Raw genomic sequence first — 22,716 nt, 5'->3', positions numbered from 1 at the left:
CTTTTTATATGTTTCGCGAGCTTCGTTTCTTGTATGTGATATTTTTATCAATCGTAAGTTATAAGTTTTAAGAGTAAATAATGACGTAAGAAGTCAGTAGGTTTAAGCGTCTAAAAGGCCTTCTTTGAATCTTTCGTATTTGTTTTTTATACGGGGATTTCTTTCTATGAAACTGAAGCTGCTACAGCGTAGGGTACTTCTCGGCCCACACAGACATTCTATATAGAAATGGATGTGCCGCTATTTTTGCTTTCCTGTGTGTAATCCAAGTTAACACGGTAATACCCAGAATTGTTTCTTTGAGTCAGGGGCTCAGTGGCTGGGGGGAGGGGGCTGTGGCCCTCCCTAAATAACCAAATTTGTCTGAAAATTTCAGTAATTTTGTTGCAATTTTTCTTAAAATATTGCCTTTAGCATACCCTCCCTAAAATACTTCAACCTCCAATGCGCCCGTGCTACCCTCTCCAAATAGAATTTTTAACTTTGAATTGTTAACATCCATGTATTCAAGTTTTGAAATTGGTTTCTCGCTCATAGATACGCTCCTGTTAATCTTGTTTTTTGCATTACATTGAAACGTTTTCAAGTATCCAAGATATGAAATATCCAGTTTGCACGCGAAGAAAGCCCCGCACACGCGCACAAAGGTCGACATGCACTGCGCTTTTCAATGGAGCCACATGTCATTGGACAAATCGCGTCCCTCTTCCAAACGTAAATACCTTACAACAATGCGCAGATTTTTTACATGCCTAATTAAAATTGGATTCACGCATTTTCGCAAACTTTTATTTTCTGGATTTAAAATTACTTGCATCTTGTTATGATGCGAGTCACTTGACTTGTTTAATTTCTTAGTAGAATCTAGTGAAATTTCATCGCAACCTGACGCAACCTGACATAATTTGGAAGATGGATTGTGCAAAAATATTTTGGATGCTTTTTGGAGTTACCGTGGTCTTCTTCGTGGATTTTGCAAAAGGTAAGTGAATCAAAAATAATCAAAAACTGAATAGGTACTTTACGAGGTAGAAAAATACGGCAAATTGATTATTAGCATTAGACCTAGAGTTTGATAAGCATTGAACGCGCTGATTTAATGCCTCTTCTTTAATGATTTTGTTATCCAGAACCGTTACTTGTTTGCGTGTAAAGAAATAGAGCTCAAACGCTCCAAATTACGGCATACCTTAGTTTCCGTCTGTAAGGCGAATGGCATGTTAGTTTTCCCGGGGTTTTTCTGATGTCCCGTTCTGAAGTATAAATTCTGATAAATTGTATCTACACCTAAATGCCAGCAGAAGTTTTTGCCTCCATACCATTAGCTGATGTTGCTGTAATAGTTTATGCTTTATTTATTTTGTAAAATGGCTTTAAGCGTATTTACTGTTAAGGGGAGTATAAAGTCGGGCATCATTTTTTTGCTACATTTGCATCAGTGAATCGCCTTCACTTCTCAGCGATCCAGGTATGAAAATTCCCTAAGGGGTTTACAGGATAAATTCAAGTAATGATACTGAAATAGTATTTACAGACAGTATACAATGGGCGTCATTGAAAGCATAGATTTGTAAAAACGATGCACTTGACGAGCGGTCGTGAATACTTCTTACATGAGTGATTCTTTCGTTGTATCAATGGATTAATACCTAGAAGTGGCGTGTGCCTCCCACTTGTCTGTAAGGCGTTCTACCACAAGTTAAAGCCGGGAAATTTTGGACGACCAACTCTCGGACGATCAAACTTTCGGACAATCAAACTTTCGGACGATCAAACTTTCGGACGATCAAACTTTCGGACGATCAAACTTTCGGGCGATCAAATTTTGGGACAAAATGCTATTTGTAGCTTTTAACTAATTGAAATCTGGTTTTGTCTCAAGGTTTTAAATTTTTAGAGAAAAAACAAAAACACTAAAAATAGGTAATTTGTCACACTCATCCATAGGAAAAGTATTTAATCACATTTTCTTGTAAGCGTTGAAATTATAATGTAAGCATATGATGCAAAAAAGTGTCACTTACAAATGTGAATCATCTCTGATTTTTGTTGTCTATGAAGAATTTCTTATGCTATTGTGGCCTTCTTCAATAAACACTAGCAAAACGCCATTCTGACGACTTCATCCTGGTTTTCTTTATCGAATTCGGTATCAATTTTTCTCATAATGTTATGAAAGTTCAACATTGCCATTGGCAATCCTTGAGTTTCCAATTCGTAGTTGTAAAAACAAAAAATATCCTTAAATCGATGAAGGTATTGGATGCAAGGATTGTGATGCATTTCCTACGATGCTTGTGCTGCAGTTGCTACGCATCTAACTTTTTCATCGTAAAATGTCCATGATCAATTAACATATTATAGTTAGATATTTTTGTCCGAAATTTTACGAAAATGCATCCAAAATTTTTTTGTTCACTAAAGTTTTCTTTCAGATTCAGTTTTATTCAGATTCCGCAGCGTGTTAAATTTTCACCTCGTTGGAATTAGAACGCGTTTGGATCTGATTCTGATCAGATTGTGGCACCTCACTAATATGAACTTCTAACTTGTTTCATCCATTTCTTCTTTTTTTAACTCTACATACCTTGAACTTCGTAACAATTAAACTCATAAATGTTACTTCGGGCAGGAGTATAATTTTTGGGTCTAATATGACGTGAACGGGCGATTAGGGATTCGTTTATTTAGTGCTGAAGAAACTATGTTGACCTTCCTCTATCTAAAAAATTTGTGACAAGACATTATTTCTTCTTGAAATGGGCACCACATCCCACTAAGATAGACCACTTATAAATAATGCCATAGATCATATACTCCATCTTTTTGAGAATACTTTCTTTTACCTGAACTCTAAAACTGTGCTCATTTTCTAGTTTCGGTAATTTGTAGTCAGTAAAATAACTGAATGCTGCATTTTGATAGAACTTCCCATTTCTTTTCTGCTAAGGTTGCCAATATTGTGGGTGCTATGGAACTCCAAACTGTGACTGCTACTGCCCCCCTTGGATGTACATTGGCTATGACAAAATAATCCTTAACCCTGCCCAAGGTAATGTTTATGACGTTTATCTTGTTAAGACAAACCTCTGTAGGTCAACTGTATGCTCTCCTTTCTTGGGCCAGGCTTCTAAAACACAAATTACCTTGTTATGCAAGACAAGGACACTCCCCATGATTTTCGTTTAGTTTGGTCCGGTCAAAGCTGTACATGCTTTATTAACTTCCAATTTTTTGACATTTAAGATAACATTGTAATTTGTTAATTAGAACTTCACAGTTAAGAGTAATTTGCAGTTCATTTCTCGCTGAAATCATTATAAAAGACGCTTTCCTATTTTATTTATCCACAGTGTTGCCGAGCAATAGTGGGATTTGTTGTGAGGGGCACAGTGAAAACCTGTACATGACAATGTATTTTAAACCTGCAGCCATAGATTTTTTACCAAAGAAAATCATTTTTTGCCTGATCTCGTAAATAGGTTCTTGATAAAGGGTTTACAACGTGGGGCAGTAGACCTCTTTCCGAGAACCTTGGATACAGATCATTGATTGGGTGATATTGAACGTATCGGCTATTTTTATAAAAATTTCTTTGGTGATAGTGGATTCAGCCGCAAAGAAGAACAGCTTCCGAGATAATTGCATTGCTGCCTAAATTTCTGTCATATTTCAATTCTCAACCCATTACAATCCTTTTTCTGTCTTTGTTCTATAGAACATGTGTTGTAATGCCACACCTAAGTTACTGGATTTGCCTCGATACTTCTATCAAGCTAAGTTAAAAAGCTTAGGCTACTATGTACAGAAGTTTACTGTATTGGTTTTTTATTGCTTGTCAAGTGCACGTTTAAGCAACCAGAAGCTTGTAATAAAAGTATTATTACCTAATTTCATCAACCCTCTATTCTAGGTCAGGTATCAGTCAGTTCCAGTGCTGCTGCATCCGTCAAATACAACAAAGGAGCCCCACAAGCCTACATCTCATCTCTCTCTAGTGCCAAAGCAGACCCCAAGGTCCCAGTTGTCATTGTTCGGCCAACAGTGCCACCTACTACAAAGGGAAGCCCGACGTCGCCTCAACCCCCAACAGGCCAACCTGTAGTGACACAAAAACCATCCCCAACTCCAACCGGTAATGCAGGTAGGTAGTAACTTTTGATTTTATTAGACTTCCATACATTAAAGCGCTTATGATATACATATCATTGATTCCTCTTATCAGTAGCAAACCCCAACTCTTCTCTACATATCAAACTATATATTGTTAGACAGATGTAAGTAATGAAGAATTTCCCTAAACTTTGTTCGTAGGACTTGTTATAAAGGGCTGCAGTTGACAGAAAGGGGAGTTTGAATTAATAGCACCCATGAAGTTATTTTTTCCCCATCTCTCCCGGTTGTGTATCATCGAAAAACTGTGACCCCTCCATTTTTCTTCCACCTAAATCGAGGTCACCCCTCTCCTCCATTACTGTTCACAAATCTGATACAAAAGCTTCTCTTGTTTTCTCAATACACACTTTTTTTTATAAGAATACCAAATCTTTTGTTGAGCCTTAATATTCTTGAATTTTTTCAATTTTGAGCCCTAGATTTTTCTTATTTTTAAGCGACATGTAGTAAAGCCAGATTGCATTAAAGTTTTAATGACTACAAGGCCAAATACGTCTATTTCAAGAGGCATAGCGTGAAAATCGCATTTGTTTTGCTTTCCTAAATAATCAAATAAACAAAAAAATCAATTCTTTGTGAAGCTTGAGCCTTGCATTATTCTTGAATTATCTTTAAATTTCAGCGATTTTGAACCTTGATTTTCTTTTAGACTATATTTTCATAATTGATAAAGACTATTTTCTTATAGACTATATTCTTATAGCCTATCTTCTTATAGCCTATATTCTTATAGCCTATATTCTTATAGACTATATTCTCAAGAGTGAACAGAGCTGCCTCTTTCATATCTTTCTTTCCCGACAGTACCTAACGAAAAACTGTTCCCTTATCATGCTTTATTCTTTTTCTTTTTCTAGGAAAGAAAGCTTGGGATTACCGTCCTGGTGACAACGGTAGGTGTCTTTCGTTGACAGCTTTCGAAAGGTTTTCACCGAAAGGTTATGTAGCCTGTCATGGCTGCTTCTACTCTAGCATAACAACTCGACCAGACATTTAAATTCCCCTAGTAACATTTTCAGAAAAAGTAAATATGCCTTTGGGTTTCAAATAATATTAATAATGCACGGAGAATTGTTATGTCAAAAAATTGTCATTGAATGCTAATTTTTGAGCTCTAGCCATGGTCACTCTATCCCAGAAGTAATTTTGCAGCATCATAGTACGCAATTGAAAATGTTATTGTGGAATTTCTTCATTTTGCAGCATACGGTCCAGCTAACTGGAAATTGCAGTGGCCTAAGTGCTCAGGCTTGCGTCAATCCCCAATTGACATAGCAACAGTGAGCGTCATTCCAAAGAATGCTCCTTGGAAGCTGCAAGCCGGCAATCCTGACCCTGCTCTCGCAGAGAATTTTATTGTTATGGGAAAGCTGATAAATAATGGCAGGGGGCTTGGATTCAGAGTAGACGACGTAAACACCCCTATTCAGTTGGTTTTTAACAATACGTATAAACTCAGGCAGTTCCATTTCCACTTTGGTTGTGAAGACGAAATGGGCTCGGAACATTCCCTTGATGGGAAACGTTTTCCTGGAGAGGTATGTCTACAGGCCTTGAATGCAATTAAATTTGCTCCAATTTTTATTTTGTGCTATCTTCTTTTCAACTTTGTGCCTGACAGAATTGACATCGATTTTAACTTTTTTCAGCTATGTGGGAACAGATTTTGGGCTCTTCAGTTCGCATTTTTAGCGAGTTTTTCCTCTTGCCGTCCATTTCTGTTCATATTTTTGTTGGCGGAACACACTGCATGTTAGTTATCTTTTATTCAATTCAAGGTTCAGTCATAACATACAGACTATGAAAGAGAAGTGTTGCGTTGTTTAATGTTGCATTTATGTTTATTGCATAATCGAGTTCATATAAAATCTTATATTGGTATTTCATAGTGACTTCAAGGTATGGTCAGAAAAATGATGTGTTTTTATCTTTCAGATTCATTTGATATTTACAAATAATAAATATGCAACTGTTCAGAATGCTTTGCAAATGCCAGACGGCATCATCAGTCTTGCATTTTTCCTGGATGTAAGTTTATACGCTCTTGAATTATTGTTTTGAAACTTATTCACTTCTTGGTGCTTTTATTTGTCCAACATGGCGTCTTATCTTTCAAATGACATCTATTACGATCTTTTCTAAGTTTAATTTGGCGAATTGAAAGTCGAACCTCGAATAAAAATTCAGGTCCCAGTCTAACTATTATAATAAAGTCTCGTCGCAGAGCTGCAGTTGTACCTTCCTAAAGTAACTAAGGGCGAGAATTTTTAAAGCTTATTTACCATTATTGCACGTTTTCTGAGAGTAGCATTTGGGTTAACGAAATGCGGCCTGCTCTATCCTATTCTGCTGCCGCACAATCTCTGTATTTGCTGGAATCTGTTCATACTTACCAATCCTTTTCAGTACGATGAAGCTGTGCAAAACAAAGCTTTCAAAAGGATCACGGACAACATCAATACAGTGAGGCTGCCAAGTAGGTTGACTTAACAGTATATCTCATTTTAAAGTATTTTCGGTGCACTTTGCTTGTTTTAACGATAGGTTGCAAAAAGACCTGTTTCTTTCATCAAGAAATGATTTACTCTTGCTTTGCATTTGTATATAATCAACATAGATATCATATCCTTATCAATTAAAGGCATAAAAGTGAAACAGGGAAACCAAACTTCTTGAAATATTTCTCACATCACAGCTGCAGTTTGCAAACGTATACACAGACAAATGATTCATGCTTGTAAAGTTGATCATTAAACAATATAGAACGATTATGTTTGTGTGTCAAACTCGTCTTTTTCCAAGTCATTTCGAAATTGACTGACTTTTATTGACATTCTTACCCCTCAGAGAGCACAGTGGCATTTCCAGATGGTATCTCCCTCATGAATATGATACCTGCGATGAAAGAAGGCCTTGCAAACCTGAAGGTCTTTGCATACAGAGGCTCTATGCCAGCTCCTCCTTGCTTCGAGTCTTTCACGTGGTTGGTTTTCAGAAGACCAGTGAAGATCAATCCTGTTACGGTAGTTTTCTTCTTTCAAACTTTTATCTTGCAAAGATGTCCAAGCAGTGCAAAATCTTTGCAATTTGGCGTTTCAGCAATTTACCCATGCAATGTTACTTGAATTATAAGCAGAGAGTTTTTTTCTCTGTGAAAGAGAGACCGTTTATTGTGAAAGAGCTTAATCAAACCTGTTTAACTTAATCAGAACCAAGTAGATTCGTTGGTCTTTGATGCTCTATAATTCTTGCCAAATCTCTTGGAACACTTATGCTTGCCATTAGCGTTTATCCAACCCCCCCCCCCCTACTTCACTGTGCATTTAATGTGATTTTATTCTTTCTATTATTTACTGACTCGCTTCAACGGTTGCTTGAACATCAAATTGTCTATATTATTCATATCGGGGCAATAGATTGAAAGGCTCTGAGGATATTCTTGGTATTCTGAGAAATACTTCGATGCTTATATCAAATTACTGAACCTTCTTTTAGCTTGAAAACTGGAGGAACCACTTGCAGGGAAACAACGGGAGGATGTGTGGTAATTACCGACCAATTCAACCACTCAATAACCGAAGAATCTTCACTTTAAATGGTGTAGCAGCTCCAACGGTACATCCCATTGTCGTAAGTTCATCCCCAAAGCCAGGAAGCACCAAGAAGCCAACTAGCAAACCATCAGTATCAGTACCAGGTATTTGTCTAACAATTATATTTCCTAAATCTTTTCAAACTAATCTTAAATTTTGGAGGCAGGATGAGTTTTCCACCCTTGTAGGCCCCAACTTTAATCTTAATTTATCTTTAGTTGCCTTCAATCGTGATCTGTCTAAGAGGTACCACTTTCATTCGCTTTGCCCTAATTGACTGGCTTTGCCATTTGTGTCACCTTGTTACAGGTACCTTGGTCTCGAGGAAAGAGTTGTTTTAAACACATTTGTCTTGCTCCTTTACAGTATCACCAGTGGCTCGCTTCCGAGCTCCAGGGATGCCATTTGAAAGAATAGGTGCTGGTTTACGAGAAAAGGCATTTGCAAAACTCGTCGGTAGCACAGGGAACCAGGTCGATGAGAAAGTTACTTCAGCGGATGCCAGGCAAGAGCTACACCCGGCTCAGATAGGGAACGGGGGAACCCCGCAATCAGTTAGCAACATTGTGCCACCGAATGTTGGTAATCCAGTGAGGGAGCAGAGCTCAGCTTTTACAAGCATGTCATCAGGCAAAGACAGTAAGCTACTACCCGAATCAAAGAAACAAATAGACACTCAATCGCCACAAGGTTTCAAGAATATTGATAATGGGAAAAAAGACGATAGTCAGGCCAAGAAACCGACTGTCGCACCTGGAATGAAACGGCAATGGTTATAGATTAATCTGGTTTGCTAATAAAAATCGCTTTGAAGTTTAAGCGCCTTAACCTAGTAAGGTAAAAAGCCCGGACTTGATTTTACGGCAAATGGTTGTCAACATTCAGGCTTACGACTTCATCTGATGCTGACAATGCCAGATTGTAATGCTCTAGGATGGTTGAAAAGCGTTGCTGTAGATTTTTCTGTAAATATATCGCGCTTGGTAATTTCTGGATTTAAAAGCTGCTATTAGAAACAACCGATTTTGCATATTACGTAATTGGTAATTGACTCAAGAATCAGTTTTTGCGAAAACGCAATATGTTGCAAATGCAGAGGCGTAAGCCTTATCATGATATTTCGATGCATGTGCATCTATGTAATGTGTGAGAATAGTGATATTACCGATAAGGAGTTTTATATGGACAATACACAAGGGTGACATGTCCTAATAAAATACAACCACGGATATAAGGAAGACTGTACGTGAAGCAGATCGATGCTAAGATAGCAATTGCAGAATGAGGCCACACTGCTAGCATAAGTGCCCGAATTCATGCTAGCGATACTAGATTCTTGTCTAATGTGGTATGTATTTGAGATACCTGTTAACAAAAGAAGCCTTGCAGGGGGTTGAGCCAGCTACCCTATATCAAATCCAAATTTTTTCTAGCTTGAAATACCCGGATTACTCAGGTGAATGGCCTTACCCTCTACATTTTATAACTACCTTGAAACACCTGATTAATAAATATTTAAATGGTTGGTAAATACGCAACTACTTCTAGTGTTTTTCCTCCTGGTAAAATGAACATACCAAGAAATTTTTAACTGTATTGGTCTGAAAACACAAACAACAAATATCCTGCCAAGCTTTATCATAACTAGGCCGTTTGTTGTTATTAGCAACCAAATCCGCTCAGATGTGATTGGGTAATCTTGAAAGGTTAACAGGGAGTGATTTTGCTGCATAAACCCCAAGTAGTTTGGACACCAGGAAAATTAGTGACATTGGTATTCTAAAAATATTTTGTTGAATTTCATCAGTAAAACGTTGTCATATTAAAATTGCTAGTTTCATTACACATATAGTCAAGATATTACCTTTTACATACCAACTTATCACTCATTGAGCGTTCGTCAGTATTTAAAAGACTTGGTTATTTATCACTACTCGAGTCACAATAAACTTCTTCTACAAATATTGCTATTTTGCGAATCTGATTTGTTTATAATACATTACCCTTTGAAACAGATGTCTTGATAAATGTTTATGTAAAAATATTGTAGATTTGCTTTTTATTCAAACACATTCCACTGTAACAAAGAATTTCTAACAAGCATTTTTACTTGCCATTCACGATACTTATTGTGTCTGATCTTGGCTATGGGAGATAGTTCATACCAGATTAGCTTTAGGCAACTTGCCTACAATTTGCCTACATCTTCTGTAAAAAATTGCCTTCAAATAAGACTCTTACACAGATGCTCCTTCGCTGAAATGAAGTCAATCTAAGCTTTTCCCAACTTCTCGCGCGAATGAAAAGATTTATTTATTGGATTCTTTGGAACTGCAAACTACCCTAAAATTTTAAAGAGGGGGCACTGACATTATAAAAATGCAGACAAGGCTATATGGGGCAAGATATTGCAATTTTACTTGTGCAAAGAGCGACTCTTTAATTATAAACAATATTCAGTAAAGGAGTGTGAATATATTAGCTTTGACCGGAAAGGGCATGAGAGAAGTAAGGATAAAGGAAAACTAAAAAGCAATCGTGCGACGTTCTAAAAGGACGTAAATCAAATCCACTATCAATAATGAGGCCTATCCATATTCTGAATTGGGCCCTTAGTTTTGTCTCTCTTAGATCTATGAATTATTACAACATCAGTTTTTTCGGGGTGTTTTTCCGTATAGAGCTGGTACAGCCACCAGAGCATGTCTAGAAGTCCCCGAAGGCATCGTCATCTGCTTCATCGTCATCAGAATCATCCGATCGGTCTTCGTCATATCGAAATATATCATCTATTAATGGCTTCTGGTGATCAAAGGCAGACTTTCTCGTATCCATTAACCCGTCACTGGCTGCGACTGTATCACATCTGCAAGTTTCTATGTTCCGCACTGTTCCAACCGGGCATGGAGTATCAATGCATGCACATCTGCAATTTTTTTCATCCCATTTTCGAACCCGCGATTTGCAGACACGTCTGTCACTGCATATGCAATCACACTCAACATTGCTCCACTAAAATCACCAAAAGAAGGAAAGTTCATTCATTTAATAAATAAAGGTAACCCAGTGCCAGTTACCCAGTTACCATTCACCGCTAAATAAAATTTTTGGTGCAACGTTGAAGATCTGGTTCATGTCCACAAGCAATAGAAAGCTCGCACTTTAAGGGAGTATCTGATTGGGAGTTTGAGTCTATACCCCAAATTCTGTAAAAGTTGGCTGGTAAAATCGCCTGGCGGTAAGTAAAATAGCACCAAAGCAAAATAATATCTTAGTCTGTGACTCTTACTTCTCAAAATGGCGTTGAAAAAACGTTTAACTTTCCGATCGACACTCTTCTTACGATCGACTTCTACAAAACGTCAGAACATAGGTCGAGCACTCTAAGCTTTGAAACATATACACCCCGTTATGATTCGAAAAAGGCCAATCAAAAACCAAGAGCACATGACTGTAAAGGTTGCCAAATCAGTGTCGCTTGCCTATTGAAAATATTACCAATAAAGTTCAGGGGTGGAAACGAACTTATTCTGTCTACACAAAAGAGGTTTTTCATTTCTATATAGATAATTCTAAAACTGTCTAGATGGAAAGTAACCTCTAATAATAATCTGAAACCTTTCGCCATGATAGTATTTGGCACAATCTTGGTATTTATACTCGATCCAAAACTGGGTACATATTTCAATGTTTATACCTATATTCTGAGGTTTTAAACTCTAAAACAGTGTCAAACGAAAAGCTTTAGAATGCTTCAAAATGTTTCATACTCTAGAGTTTTCGGCCTATATTTTAAGGTTTTGTACTCTTAAAAGAACTTTAGAATGTTTCAAAATGCTTGCTTTTTTCGAAGCCATTTTTATTTTTGTACCTCCAAAAAACTCTTACTTTTTATGACTCTCCAGCTCCCCCACTGCAACTTACAGGTACTGAGATAGCAGGGAAATCAATTGACAGCCAAAATAGAGAGACTTGCCTGTTTCCCAGAAGGGCATGTCTGGGCATTTTTACTCTGAAGAGGGTAAGGCGAAAAGTATGTTCTAAAATGTTTGCTTTTTTCGAAGCCACTTTAAATTCCGTACCACAATAAGATTGTTTGTTATTGATATCGCAAAATGATAACACCTTTTGCATAAAGGTAATGTGTCCAGCTAAAGCAAGCGACTCTGCGGGGGTTATGTGATTTTTCATGTCATTGCCCCAGTCATTACGGTCGTTCCGTTTAACTATCCTGCTGCGAGGTTAGCTTTTCATGTGAGCAGTTTTGCCTCGCAAGAATACTAACCAATCGCAGACCGTTATTTTGATGGGTGGCGTGACAAGTTGGGTATACGCAGTCCTTTTATATGGACACATTACCTTTAAAAGGTGTAAAAAATTTGACAGCATTATTTTAAAGTCGAATTGTTTCGCTTTATGTTGCGATATTACCAGCTTTTGTTGCCATTTACCTCTGAAGCGGTATCGTTGTTGTCATTGTCTCGTCATCTTTCTAACGACGTTTTAATGTCCTTTTCAGCTACTTCACCAACCTTCCTCTATTATTAACTCGGATGGAGAGATTTTGGGCTCCGAAGGTATTTTCATTTTATTTCATTTTCAATTATTTAAACAGGGTTAAAGTTATCAATATTAGGTTTGGTTGTTAAGTATAATTCTTCTTTAATTGCTGTGGAGGATTCACGTCATCCACAAGCATCAACACAGCAGCATTGTTCCGCGGCCTTACACGTGACCTAGCCCCTTTAAGTATATCAATTGTTTTACAAACTGACCTGTACAAATAAAAGGCGAAATACAAAATTGCAATCCAAATATACAACAGAAAACAAAAAAAGAAGTAGCTTAGAAATAATCGAAAGATTATCAGAACTGAAAAATGGTTCATTCATGTTCTGGAGTTTTCAAGACAGGATCTTTTTTAAGGTTTTTTTTAAGCTTTTCGCCTTACCCTCCAAAAAACTCTTACTTTTTATGACTCTCCAGCTCCCCCACTGCAAACACCACCACCCCACCCCCACCCCACTCAATCTGCCAACTTAACATGCTGACTTTTACTAATACGAGGAAACTTACATTTAGGTACTGAGATAGCAGGGAAATCAATTGACAGCCAAAATAGAGAGACTTGCCTGTTTCCCAGAAGGGCATGTCTGGGCATTTCTGTTGCATTCACATTGACAGTGTACACTTGAATAGGTCTGCATCGGATAGCAGTCAGTTGGTTTCACTATGCAGTCACACTTGCATGTCTTGTGCTCGACAAAAACTTTCGAAACAAGGCGATAACTGTAGTCAGCTGTAAAAAAAACAGGCTGTTGATGAGTGTCCTTAGTTTTCTAATCGCAAACACAGATGTAATGGAGCATATAGAATCCACAAAATAAGAAGAGTATCAGTTTGAAGAGATGGTTATTCACTAAAAATGCACTGATTCATAAAGGGAAAGTCGGATCATTTTCTTCCAATCCAGCAAAGGAAAAATAGCTGCAGGCAAGGAAAAATACGTGGAGGGTTGGGACTCCAGGGAAGGACCATTCGCTTCAAGTACCTTTCTCTTTTGACGTCACCAAACACTTTAATGACTAAATATGTGCAAAATACAATAAAATTTCTTGATATCGTCTGAAATCATGTTTCAAGGTTATGCCAGGAAACATTGCCAGAGATTTATAGGTAGAAATTATCAAGACACTATCTTATGAACAAATAGCAAGACAATATCTTATGAACAAATATACAATAAATAAGAACCTACCATGAGACATCTCCAGAACTGAGACTGATTTATTAGCGATGGTATCAGCCACGCAATGGCGCGACACAGAACAGCATCCACCACACCGCTTTACGGTGACGCAAGCAGGAATATGGGTTTTGCCAATCTCTGAAATTGAACGCACGGTGTCTCGGGGCTTGCAAGACATGTCCGTTGAATCTGAAACTGTAAGAAAAGTTGTTGACAGATAATGACGAACAACATGTTTATGGATTTTCTTTCAAAGAAAGTTGGTTTCCATGTCGTAATCACATATGGACAAAAACTCTTGAAGTAAAATAAGAAAAGAATGCGAATGCTGCTAAAATAACTTTATTGTTTATAAAAATAAAGGGTTCTTCGTAAATAAACTAAAAGTGGAAGAAATCTTAATATTGCAAGATGCTGAGGGTTGCTGTTTCTTAATACAATCGGTACTGCAGAGTGAAGTCAAAAATATCAAGTTTTTATGAGTGCCAAGACTTATGATCAAAGCAATGGCAAATAGATAGCTGTCCCGACCCGGGGAGATTACTTAAATATTACGGGGATGTGCCTGCATGAAAAAACGTTATGATCCTGCCCTGGAATAAAATTCTGAAAACGTGACATCTGCCTTTAAAAAAGATCCCGGAAACTGATGGCTCGCCTTAACATAATTTTGCTGATAAAACATTTTTGAATTAATATGGGAAGTGAACCTTTTTTGAATTTGAGCTTTAAGAGAGTAACTGTATGAATTGAATATTTTCATTTTCATGAAATATCTGACATGTCCCGGAAAAAGTTTTTTCAATGGGCAAACATGTGCCGGTTAAAAGAGACAAAAGGTCCTGTCCAAGAATTTTCACCCGAAAATGAGACCCTGTTGGCAGGCACATCTCCGGTTAATGTGTAGGAAGGAAGAACCGCAGGATAAGCTGTCCGTCGGATTTTGTGAATCTTGAATGCTTCAGTATTAATACGAAAGATATTCAGAAAAAATACAATACGACGACGAGAGCCCAATGTAATGAGATAAATTTTCAAAATAAATTAAATAAAAGAATACTAATATTTCGCCCCGGTTTACAGGGCTTCATCAGAATAAATGAAACGAACGAGTAAATGACTTTGAAATGTGAGATGATGATGCCAGATTGGTTGTGGATGCAGCGCGGAGGAGAAAAAACGAGTGAAGGAAGTCCAGTTGTCCGTGTATTAAACAAACCCGCCGGGATCCCAACCGACCAGAATATTAGAAACTCGCTGTCTATCTCAAATAACAAAGGGCAATGTATTTTGTTTGAGGAATACTCACATTGAAATGAATCGGCAAGTCTTTGGTCACCTTCATAAACAACAAGAACTTCCTTTTTCTCGATGCTACTACTTGAAGTCTCTCCGGAGGAAGAAGGGCCTGGCCGTCCTGCTACACCGGTAGAAACGCCTGTTGAATGAAGGAACTGTGATTTTAGACGCCGTTTACACGAGAGTTGTTCTGATCCTGATCGGATCCAAAAGAGAGGAAGGGTAAGCTCTGCATTTACACGGGGTCTGGTAGATCCGTATACTTTTGGATCAGCCCTCCGAACACTTTTGGGATCGCCCCCAGAGGTAATACCGTATGGATCCGATCTGGACCGGATCCCGTGTAAACGATTGGATCTGGTCTAGATCGCATCCGTTTCGCGTCAGAAAACCAAACACGAAATTGACTCACTACTGTGTTGAAAAATCAGTACGATAAATGTTTTTATAGGCATAGAAGGTAAAAACTAAAAAACCAATATGTGAATAAAAGTATAAAATCCAAAATAGAAAAATGAGAAAAAAGGAGATAAGGAGTAGTCACTACCACCTGGTTACAGCCTCAAACTCAGATGGGGGGTGGTTGTGTGTGCCCTTGTATGTTTAAAGCAACTAGCTTGTAAGTGGGCAGAAAATGAGTTGGGTTGGGTAGAGGAAGAAGAGGGTACCTGATCTGGGAATGGGTTTGTATGTATAGAATGGATGGAGGACAGGGCTGTTGAATGTTTGGAACAAGGGGGAGGGGGGGGAATTCGGATGCCTTATCTGTTTCAGGGGCCCCATTTGAGGTCCCAATTAATTAGTGTAAACTTTGTATTTCGACATGTGCATGTTTCCTTGTATCAGACGCCACAATATCGTTGTCCATAGAGAATGTGGCGAGATTATTGGTGGAAAATGTTTGTTTTTGTTATAGTAACAGTTATATCAACGAGCTATAGTAAAATCACACTTACGAATACACCTGATGGGTCTATTGGATGAGTTGTAGTGGCAGGTATGTGACATATGTATGTCACTGAAAAAGCCGTTTGAGAGCCTACACAGAGAGCCTACTTTAGTAAGCACTCTGTGTTGATTGCTACTTTTTGTTGATCGTTATAATATATATATTTTTTATTTGTTTTTTCTGACCTTTGCAACAGTGATCCAGGACGCAGGATTGCGAGGGGCGCCTACGAGAAATGGACATACCGAATTAAAGCCCCGAAATGTCCCTCGTGGGTTTCTGGCTGATGAGTTGCTTTTTTATCATTTTCTGCCCACTTACAAGCTAGTTGCTTAAAACATACAAGGGCACACACAACCACCCCCCATCTGAGTTTGAGGCTGTAACCAGGTGGTAGTGACTACTCCTTATCTCCTTTTTTCTCATTTTTCTATTTTGGATTTTATACTTTTATTCACATATTGGTTTTTTAGTTTTTACCTTCCATGCCCATAAAAACATACCTGAAGTCTTTCCGGAGGAAGAAGGGCTTGGCCGTCCTGCTACACCGGTAGAAATGCCTGTTGAATAAAGGAACTGTGATTTTAGACGCCGTTTACACGAGAGTTACACGATTGGATCTGGTCTAGATCGCATCCGTTTCGCGTCAGAAAACCAAACACGAAATTGACTCACTACTGTGTTGAAAAATCAGTACGATAAAATGAATCCAGATGTCTCAGAAATATTTTTATAGCATAACTTTTTTTCTCATTTTTGCTGTGAGTCTGTTATTTGTGGACAGCTCTTTCAGGTTGAATTGTGAATGGCTTTACGTCCCTCATGTTCAGAGAATTAGTAAATTTCGCCTGAGGCCTTTTCTAAACAAAGAATATACTGAATATAGCCTCTCTCTGGATTTCAGTGTAGAAGAGGCTTCCGCAAAAACATCACTCAAAATTTGTTGTAGTGTACTTATCGTAATCTGCAGTTCGAAAATAAGACAAGTAAAAAAGATAATATAGCAGAGGGTGATTTAAGATAGAAAACATACCTTTAAGGTTATATGATTTGTCTTTTGTTCCCTTCTTCACGTTAATATACTCCTTCCTTAGTGAAAATCCTTTCGGATTAAACACTTTGACAAAGTCGGCAATACTGCTGACGCGGTTTAACTTTTCAAGCACTTTCGGATCAATCTATCAATAGATAAACAATATAATTTAGTCTTATAACTATGCATATTACTGGAATATACAGTGCTCTCAGACGACAAGACTTACTTGAAGGCTGTTTTAAGTGGCTGCACCTGTCATTTTAGAGGGAGGAAAACAGGAAATTTTGAGGGAGGGGCAATATTGGCAGTTTTTGAAACAACACCCCTTTAAAAACATCTTTAGATGGATATCCTTCTGAAAACTGTATCATCAACCAGGGCCATCGCTAAACAATTTCACTTAGGGTGGGTGCCAGTCACCAAGTTGCCGACAAAGTAGGGCGTGGCTTAAAATATACCAATTTTTGGGTGTGGTATTTTGATGCTTTTGAATTTATTAATGAAAGACCATGTTGTCAGAGGCAGGCCGCCGAAAGGATTAGAAAAATCGAATCCTTGGGGGGGGGGGGGACCGAAAGACGAGGCTCCTTGAGAGCGGAAATTTTTTTGTGACCACGCCCTTTAGATTGTCTTAAAATGAATTTCAGAATATTTCTTGCAGTCACTTCTTGCAGTCACTTCTGGCACCCCCCGCATCCCCCGCTAGCGACGGTCCTGCATCAACTATTGCAAACTAGACTAGGCCCATAACTACCATGGGGTCGCCGGGGGGTGCGACAGCCCCTTGGCCAAATCTCAGACGGCAAATCAAGAAAGGTTACATACAGTAAGTAAATTGAGAAGAAAACCTAAAGCCAAAATATGGGCAGATATGCTAAATTACGTCAAAATCGCTAACATTGGTGTTAGAAATTGCCAAGGGCAACGGAAAGGGACACAAATTGGTTTCTCGGGTATCATGTTAGAGAAATGAAGGGGGCTGAGGGGGCTCGAATTGCTCAGCCCCCTTGTTAAAACTAAGATATATTTTTCGGGGGGCTCCCCTCAACTAGCCAGTATATGTTTGGTTTGGTAAATTTCATACATCAAAATGTGAATTAACTGACTGATTTAACCACCACTGAGAACATATATAACAGCAACACAACCCCATAGATACATATCAAATAATTTTTGGAATGACTAATTGTTCGATGTCGACAGTCAAACGTAGGACATATAATTTTCTATGAACGAGATGCCAATACATACACGAGCGAGGGCTAGAATTTCTATGCACTCCAAAATCAGCACTCTACCCGAAATACAAGGTCTGTTAAGATCAGAATGAGAATGCGATTTTTAACAAAATTGATATCAATTTTCCCATGATCTATATATCAGTTCAACTTAAAGTGTATGTTTCACTCTTTTCAAGACCTCGAATCTGCATCTAGCTGGGTATCCTAAAATTATGAAAGAAGCTTCATTTTTAATGATTATTTTTGCAGAAAGATACGAACAGTGTCACTTTAAGAGTAAATACAAGAATTTTTGTAAATAAAATGACCCTTTGTTGTTTCCGAGAAATTGGTCTCTGGCCGGACGCTTAAAAAAATATACCAGAATCAAAAGAAAGGATCAGCGGATAAACTGCAAATAAAGTTGCAAGTTAGTGAATGTTTCTATTGCTTTTATAAGAGTCAATATTTATTTCTCTACAGGCGAGGCCCTCGTTGTTATCCTTTGGGCTCAGACCCATAAGTATCCAAGCTTTTCAGTGTCTATTGTTCAAAACAATGAAGTGAAGCGATACATTGTGCCCTTTATCGAGGCAATTCACTCTTGTAAACAGATTTCAGATAAAACAATAGGATTTCCACCTAACGTTTACGAGATTTCCATAAAGGGATTTGTCACTTCATCCTTTCGAAATTGATGTTCCAAAATGAATTCAACTTGCGGCCTCGATTTGGAAAATACTTTGTACGATTCTTTTGAGCTCAGATCCGGTTTATGTTTTTCGGCAAGATAAATATTTTCACATTATTTAGATTTTACGGAGAAATGAAGTTTGAAAACAAAAGGCTGAAAGATCTGACCACAAAAATCGTTCCGATGAAACTTTAACCCCTTAATCGCCAATCACGGTCAAATCCCTAGGTTTGTCTTTACGTCGTCGGCAATATCGTAAGCAATAACATAATTTCTTGCTCTTAATCTAAATCTTGCTCTTAATCCAAAAATGAGGCTGCGAGTTAAAGAACAACTGAAGAAGTATGCAAAAAATGTTCTGATATAAGTAAAATATGAAAAGCTGTTCTGAACGTGGGCAGTGAGAACTTACAGATGAGTCGTTCACAAATAATGAGTGCTGGCCAGGCACCGCACAGCTATTGGGCTAGCAGGGGCTATACCCCCCCCCCACTTTTTCTGCAATGATAGGCCAGAAAATGTTTTGGAAGGTTTACTCTAACGCGACTTTGGATAGTTAAATCCTATTATGTAGTAGCAGTTCTTCTTGACTGGAAACCTTTTTTGTTCATTTTCTAGGTGTTCTATCTTGTTTAATGATATTATGTATTTTCTAACTTGGTTAGCTTGGTGTTTTATTATTTTCAAGCTAATTTCATTTATTTTTATAGTTATTGTATCTTCTTTGAACCAGACTGTTTATAGAAATTGAGTAGAAATAAGCAAGTGTTTTTGAGGAAGGGCGTTTTCCGGCGCTCTAGAGGGCGTGGCCTTAACAAATTTTCGGGCACACCCATTTTAGCCCCTCCACTTTTAGACTTGCGCGCGGTTCCTAGTTCTGGCCAGTATACACTCATTTTTGTATAAGAAACTGGCTTTAAAAAACGAGTACTGGACTGGGAAAAATTAGGAAACTTCAGTACTCGAAGCAAAAAATCAAGAAACTATTAAATCGTGATAAAACTTAGAACAACGAAATTTTGTAAAATTCAAACACATGATTGCTCTGCTGGCCTAGAACTTAAGACACAAGGGATATAAATATACTTCCCACATCTAAATACAGCATCAAAACGGAAGCGAATCTCTTGACGTGATAAAAAAGGTCACGAACATTTCATAACATCATTCATGAGATCACAATCAAGGAACTCTTAAGAAACAATGAGTATTGAAATTCCCAGAACATTAAGAAACTGGAGTACTCAACATCGACCTTTGTTTCTTATAAAAAAAGTGAGTGTACAGCTTTTCGCATCTTCTAATTTTGTAGGGGGTGGGGGGGGGGGGGGGGGTGGGGTTTGCTACCCTTGAAAGTTTCGTGAAAATCGTACAAATAAGCACAGAATAGAAAGTTCCACTCTGTGATAAGAGGTTACAAACTGTACTAAATGCGGATCAGGAAAAAAAAGACGTTGAAGTGAAGTTGATTCATTGATGACCTTGCAACATGTAGAAGACGGAAGATATTGTGACGCAAAAACATTCCGGTTGTTTGAGAAAGACGTCAGTTGAATTTATTTAGGGACTTATAAACAACGGAAACCTGCTTGCAATAACCATGTGAATCGGATTCAAAGTTGTGGATGGGAAATTGAATACAAATACGTATTTGATGTGTCATTTGTTGGCCGGCAGTTCACTGATGCTATATGATCCTTGCTTACACTATGAGAAACTGTTTTGGTGTACATGAATGTTGCTTTCTAAACAAAAGCCATTATTTTTATGTATCAATGAAGTTTATCCTGTTTTCAAGATGACGCAGCCTTAAAGACCAAAACAAGCTCTATCGCGAGTTGGATTTTTTCGCGCTGATACTAATCAAAATCGGCCTTGCTTCGAAACGTTCTGATTTCAAGTACTCACTCACCTTACCAATTTTAAAAATTTCTATAAAAGGTATTTACAATTAGTCATTTACTATGGGCGAGAATCATGAAATAAAGTCATTGAATGGCCAAAGACATGTCTAACAAACAATACAAGGGGATCTAACAGACCATCCTCCAAAAATTGGAATAATCCTTTTCTTTCCAATTAATAATCTCTTTTGTTTTCAAACCACGGTGCCCCTTCCAAAATTCTATGCTCCTTTCGGGACATATATTGCTTCTGGCATGCCAGGGCATTATGTTTCATAGTGTTTGAATATTCACCGAAAAAGCACCCACACACATCGCTAAAAATCTTCGATTTTGAGAATAAACGTTGTTCACAATTGCATTTAGCAGAAGCTCAGCCTTAGCCTGTTCTTAATTTGTTCTTAACTTTGACCAATTTTTAGGCTCGTGTTCTTATAACATTGTTCTTATAAAAAAAGAGTTTATACATATATACTTATAGATAATTTTTAGTCATAATAAAAACTGATCGATGGAATGATAACCAGTCATAAAAATGCCTCAAAGAAAACAGTTTTTTAACTTTCTATGGAGGTAATTTTGTGTTTTCGTATCTTGAATAATAATATTAAATATTAAACAAACAGTTTCTACATCCGAAATATTTGCTTTACAGAGAATTTCAAGAAATAACTTACATAATAATCACTTTTCTTTTGAGGCTTTTTGCTTTGTTTCTTCGCTACTTCTTCGGGCAGCGCACCAGATACACCGGGTACTTTCGTCAATCTTTTACTTGCGATGTCAACCTTCAATTTTCCATACCCACCTTTTACTTTTGGTTGTTTTCTTGTTGCAATCTTGCGGAGCCGCATAGGCCCAACTGGTCTTAGCCTGCTCCATTTATTTCTTTGAATCTCTTTGGATCTGTGTAACTTAGTATCTACCAACGACAAAACCAGAAGGAGAGCAAGTGAAATTAGAACCAACGTCTTCATTTTAAATCGGTAAGAAAACCCCAATCGGTTTTTACTGAAACATACAGCTTGTAAGTGCCTAAAATGAGACTTCAAGTGAGCATCGTACATTTCACAGTTTCGGGAAATCGATACGTCAATGCACCCCGTGATTGTATTGTTTTTGTTCTTTATGACCATTGTCTTTTTGTCGTATACAAAACAGCTTTCAACAATTTGCCCGCAGGTCGATAGATTATGACGTTTGGCCATTGGCGGCAGTCTGTAAAATACGGATTGTGGAATACCCGACGGGAATCAGACCTAATGCGGGGCATTTGAATTTTCTATTCAATTATGAGTATGCCACTAACATTCTTGCAAAAAAAACAGAATCGGTCAATCCTGTTGCATTGAATCAGCATTTAGACAAGATTTATGCGAAATTTATGTGAAAATGATAGAGGTTCGGTTTGCCACTCCTCGTCCGCAAAATTGCTTTACACAAGTTCCACACCCTCAAAGGAAAAAAATCATGAGCCAAGTTTGGAGGACATTGAATTTGTAGCACCTGTTTGTATGTCCTCCTTCGTCATGATGTTATTTGAAATGAGTGTCTCAGATTAATAAATGTATAAGTATCTTGTTGTTTGCTGTTCAAAATAGCCATTCATGCTTATTGACGTACTTTGGGAAAACTCGGTGTTGTAATCTCTGGCTGTTGCTTTGACGTAGTGGGACGCAATCACGAGACATTTGAATTGTTCCCCACAGAAAAATCTAGTTCGAATCTATGTTGTCAGTGGTCATGCTGCCTCGGTGTTGTGCAATATAAACTACATACAGAAACATAGAGGCGTGACGAAAAGGAACGGGAGTTTTTCTATTGCTAATGAAAGGTGAACTTATATCCCAAGAAAACTGAATGTACATAAGGTAATAATGGCAGATGTATCTCATGTTTTTGAGTGATGTGAAGTAGTAGAAAAGGGATCTGAGATGGTCAAAAAACATATTATATATGTATGGGAACGGGAAAGAGCGGTGTCATTCTGCAATGGCCAATAAAAACCTGCTTTTTAACGGTTGTTTCTAGTTAGTTAAATGTTGGTTATGTGGTTATGTCTATCGAGTCCTCAATATAGTTATTTTATGGTCCAC

General features: G+C 37.8%; 2 protein-coding genes across 4 annotated transcripts; one reads left to right on the top strand and one right to left on the bottom strand.

The window, feature by feature from the left end:
• The first annotated feature begins 25 nt into the window (after nt 1-25).
• On the top strand, nt 26-9,399 carry LOC135686225 (uncharacterized). Of its 2 annotated transcripts, XM_065202416.2 has the most exons (10): nt 26-982; nt 2,951-3,052; nt 3,914-4,144; nt 5,034-5,069; nt 5,380-5,714; nt 6,112-6,204; nt 6,583-6,652; nt 7,024-7,199; nt 7,672-7,873; nt 8,136-9,399. In XM_065202416.2, exons 1-10 carry the CDS (start codon nt 913-915, stop codon nt 8,546-8,548), a joined length of 1,728 nt encoding a protein of 575 aa, XP_065058488.2. In that variant the 5' UTR covers nt 26-912; the 3' UTR covers nt 8,549-9,399. The 2 variants fall into 2 exon arrangements, with proteins under 2 accessions (XP_065058488.2, XP_065058489.2); XM_065202417.2 differs by lacking the exon at nt 2,951-3,052.
• Nucleotides 9,400-9,544: 145 nt separating this feature from the next.
• On the bottom strand, nt 9,545-22,139 carry LOC135686230 (uncharacterized). 2 transcript variants are annotated; one of them, XM_065202425.2, is made up of 7 exons: nt 21,298-22,139; nt 16,800-16,944; nt 16,270-16,326; nt 14,828-14,956; nt 13,528-13,713; nt 12,902-13,068; nt 9,545-10,781 (listed from the first exon to the last, which is right to left on the bottom strand). In XM_065202425.2, exons 1-7 carry the CDS (start codon nt 21,826-21,828, stop codon nt 10,476-10,478), a joined length of 1,521 nt encoding a protein of 506 aa, XP_065058497.2. In that variant the 5' UTR covers nt 21,829-22,139; the 3' UTR covers nt 9,545-10,475. The 2 variants fall into 2 exon arrangements, with proteins under 2 accessions (XP_065058497.2, XP_065058498.2); XM_065202426.2 differs by lacking the exon at nt 16,270-16,326 and having other exon boundaries at nt 21,298-22,134.
• Nucleotides 22,140-22,716: the final 577 nt, after the last annotated feature.

This window comes from Rhopilema esculentum, chromosome 6 (genome assembly GCF_057945365.1).
Source record: "Rhopilema esculentum isolate cy_ngs chromosome 6, ASM5794536v1, whole genome shotgun sequence".
Classification (NCBI taxonomy): domain Eukaryota; kingdom Metazoa; phylum Cnidaria; class Scyphozoa; order Rhizostomeae; family Rhizostomatidae; genus Rhopilema; species Rhopilema esculentum.
This window is presented reverse-complemented; position numbering and strand designations above follow the sequence as displayed.

Excerpts from the sequence above, each read along its gene's own strand:
- LOC135686225 (XM_065202416.2), top strand. The coding sequence starts at position 913 with ATGGATTGTGCAAAAATATTTTGGATGCTTTTTGGAGTTACCGTGGTC. Across the intron at positions 5,070-5,379 it reads TTACCGTCCTGGTGACAACG|CATACGGTCCAGCTAACTGG; the intron begins GTAGGTGTCTTT and ends TTCATTTTGCAG. Across the intron at positions 7,200-7,671 it reads TGAAGATCAATCCTGTTACG|CTTGAAAACTGGAGGAACCA; the intron begins GTAGTTTTCTTC and ends ACCTTCTTTTAG.
- LOC135686230 (XM_065202425.2), bottom strand. The coding sequence starts at position 21,828 with ATGGCCAAACGTCATAATCTATCGACCTGCGGGCAAATTGTTGAAAGC. Across the intron at positions 16,945-21,297 it reads AAAAGAAAAGTGATTATTAT|ATTGATCCGAAAGTGCTTGA; the intron begins GTAAGTTATTTC and ends ATCTATTGATAG. Across the intron at positions 16,327-16,799 it reads CAAATCATATAACCTTAAAG|GCATTTCTACCGGTGTAGCA; the intron begins GTATGTTTTCTA and ends TTTATTCAACAG.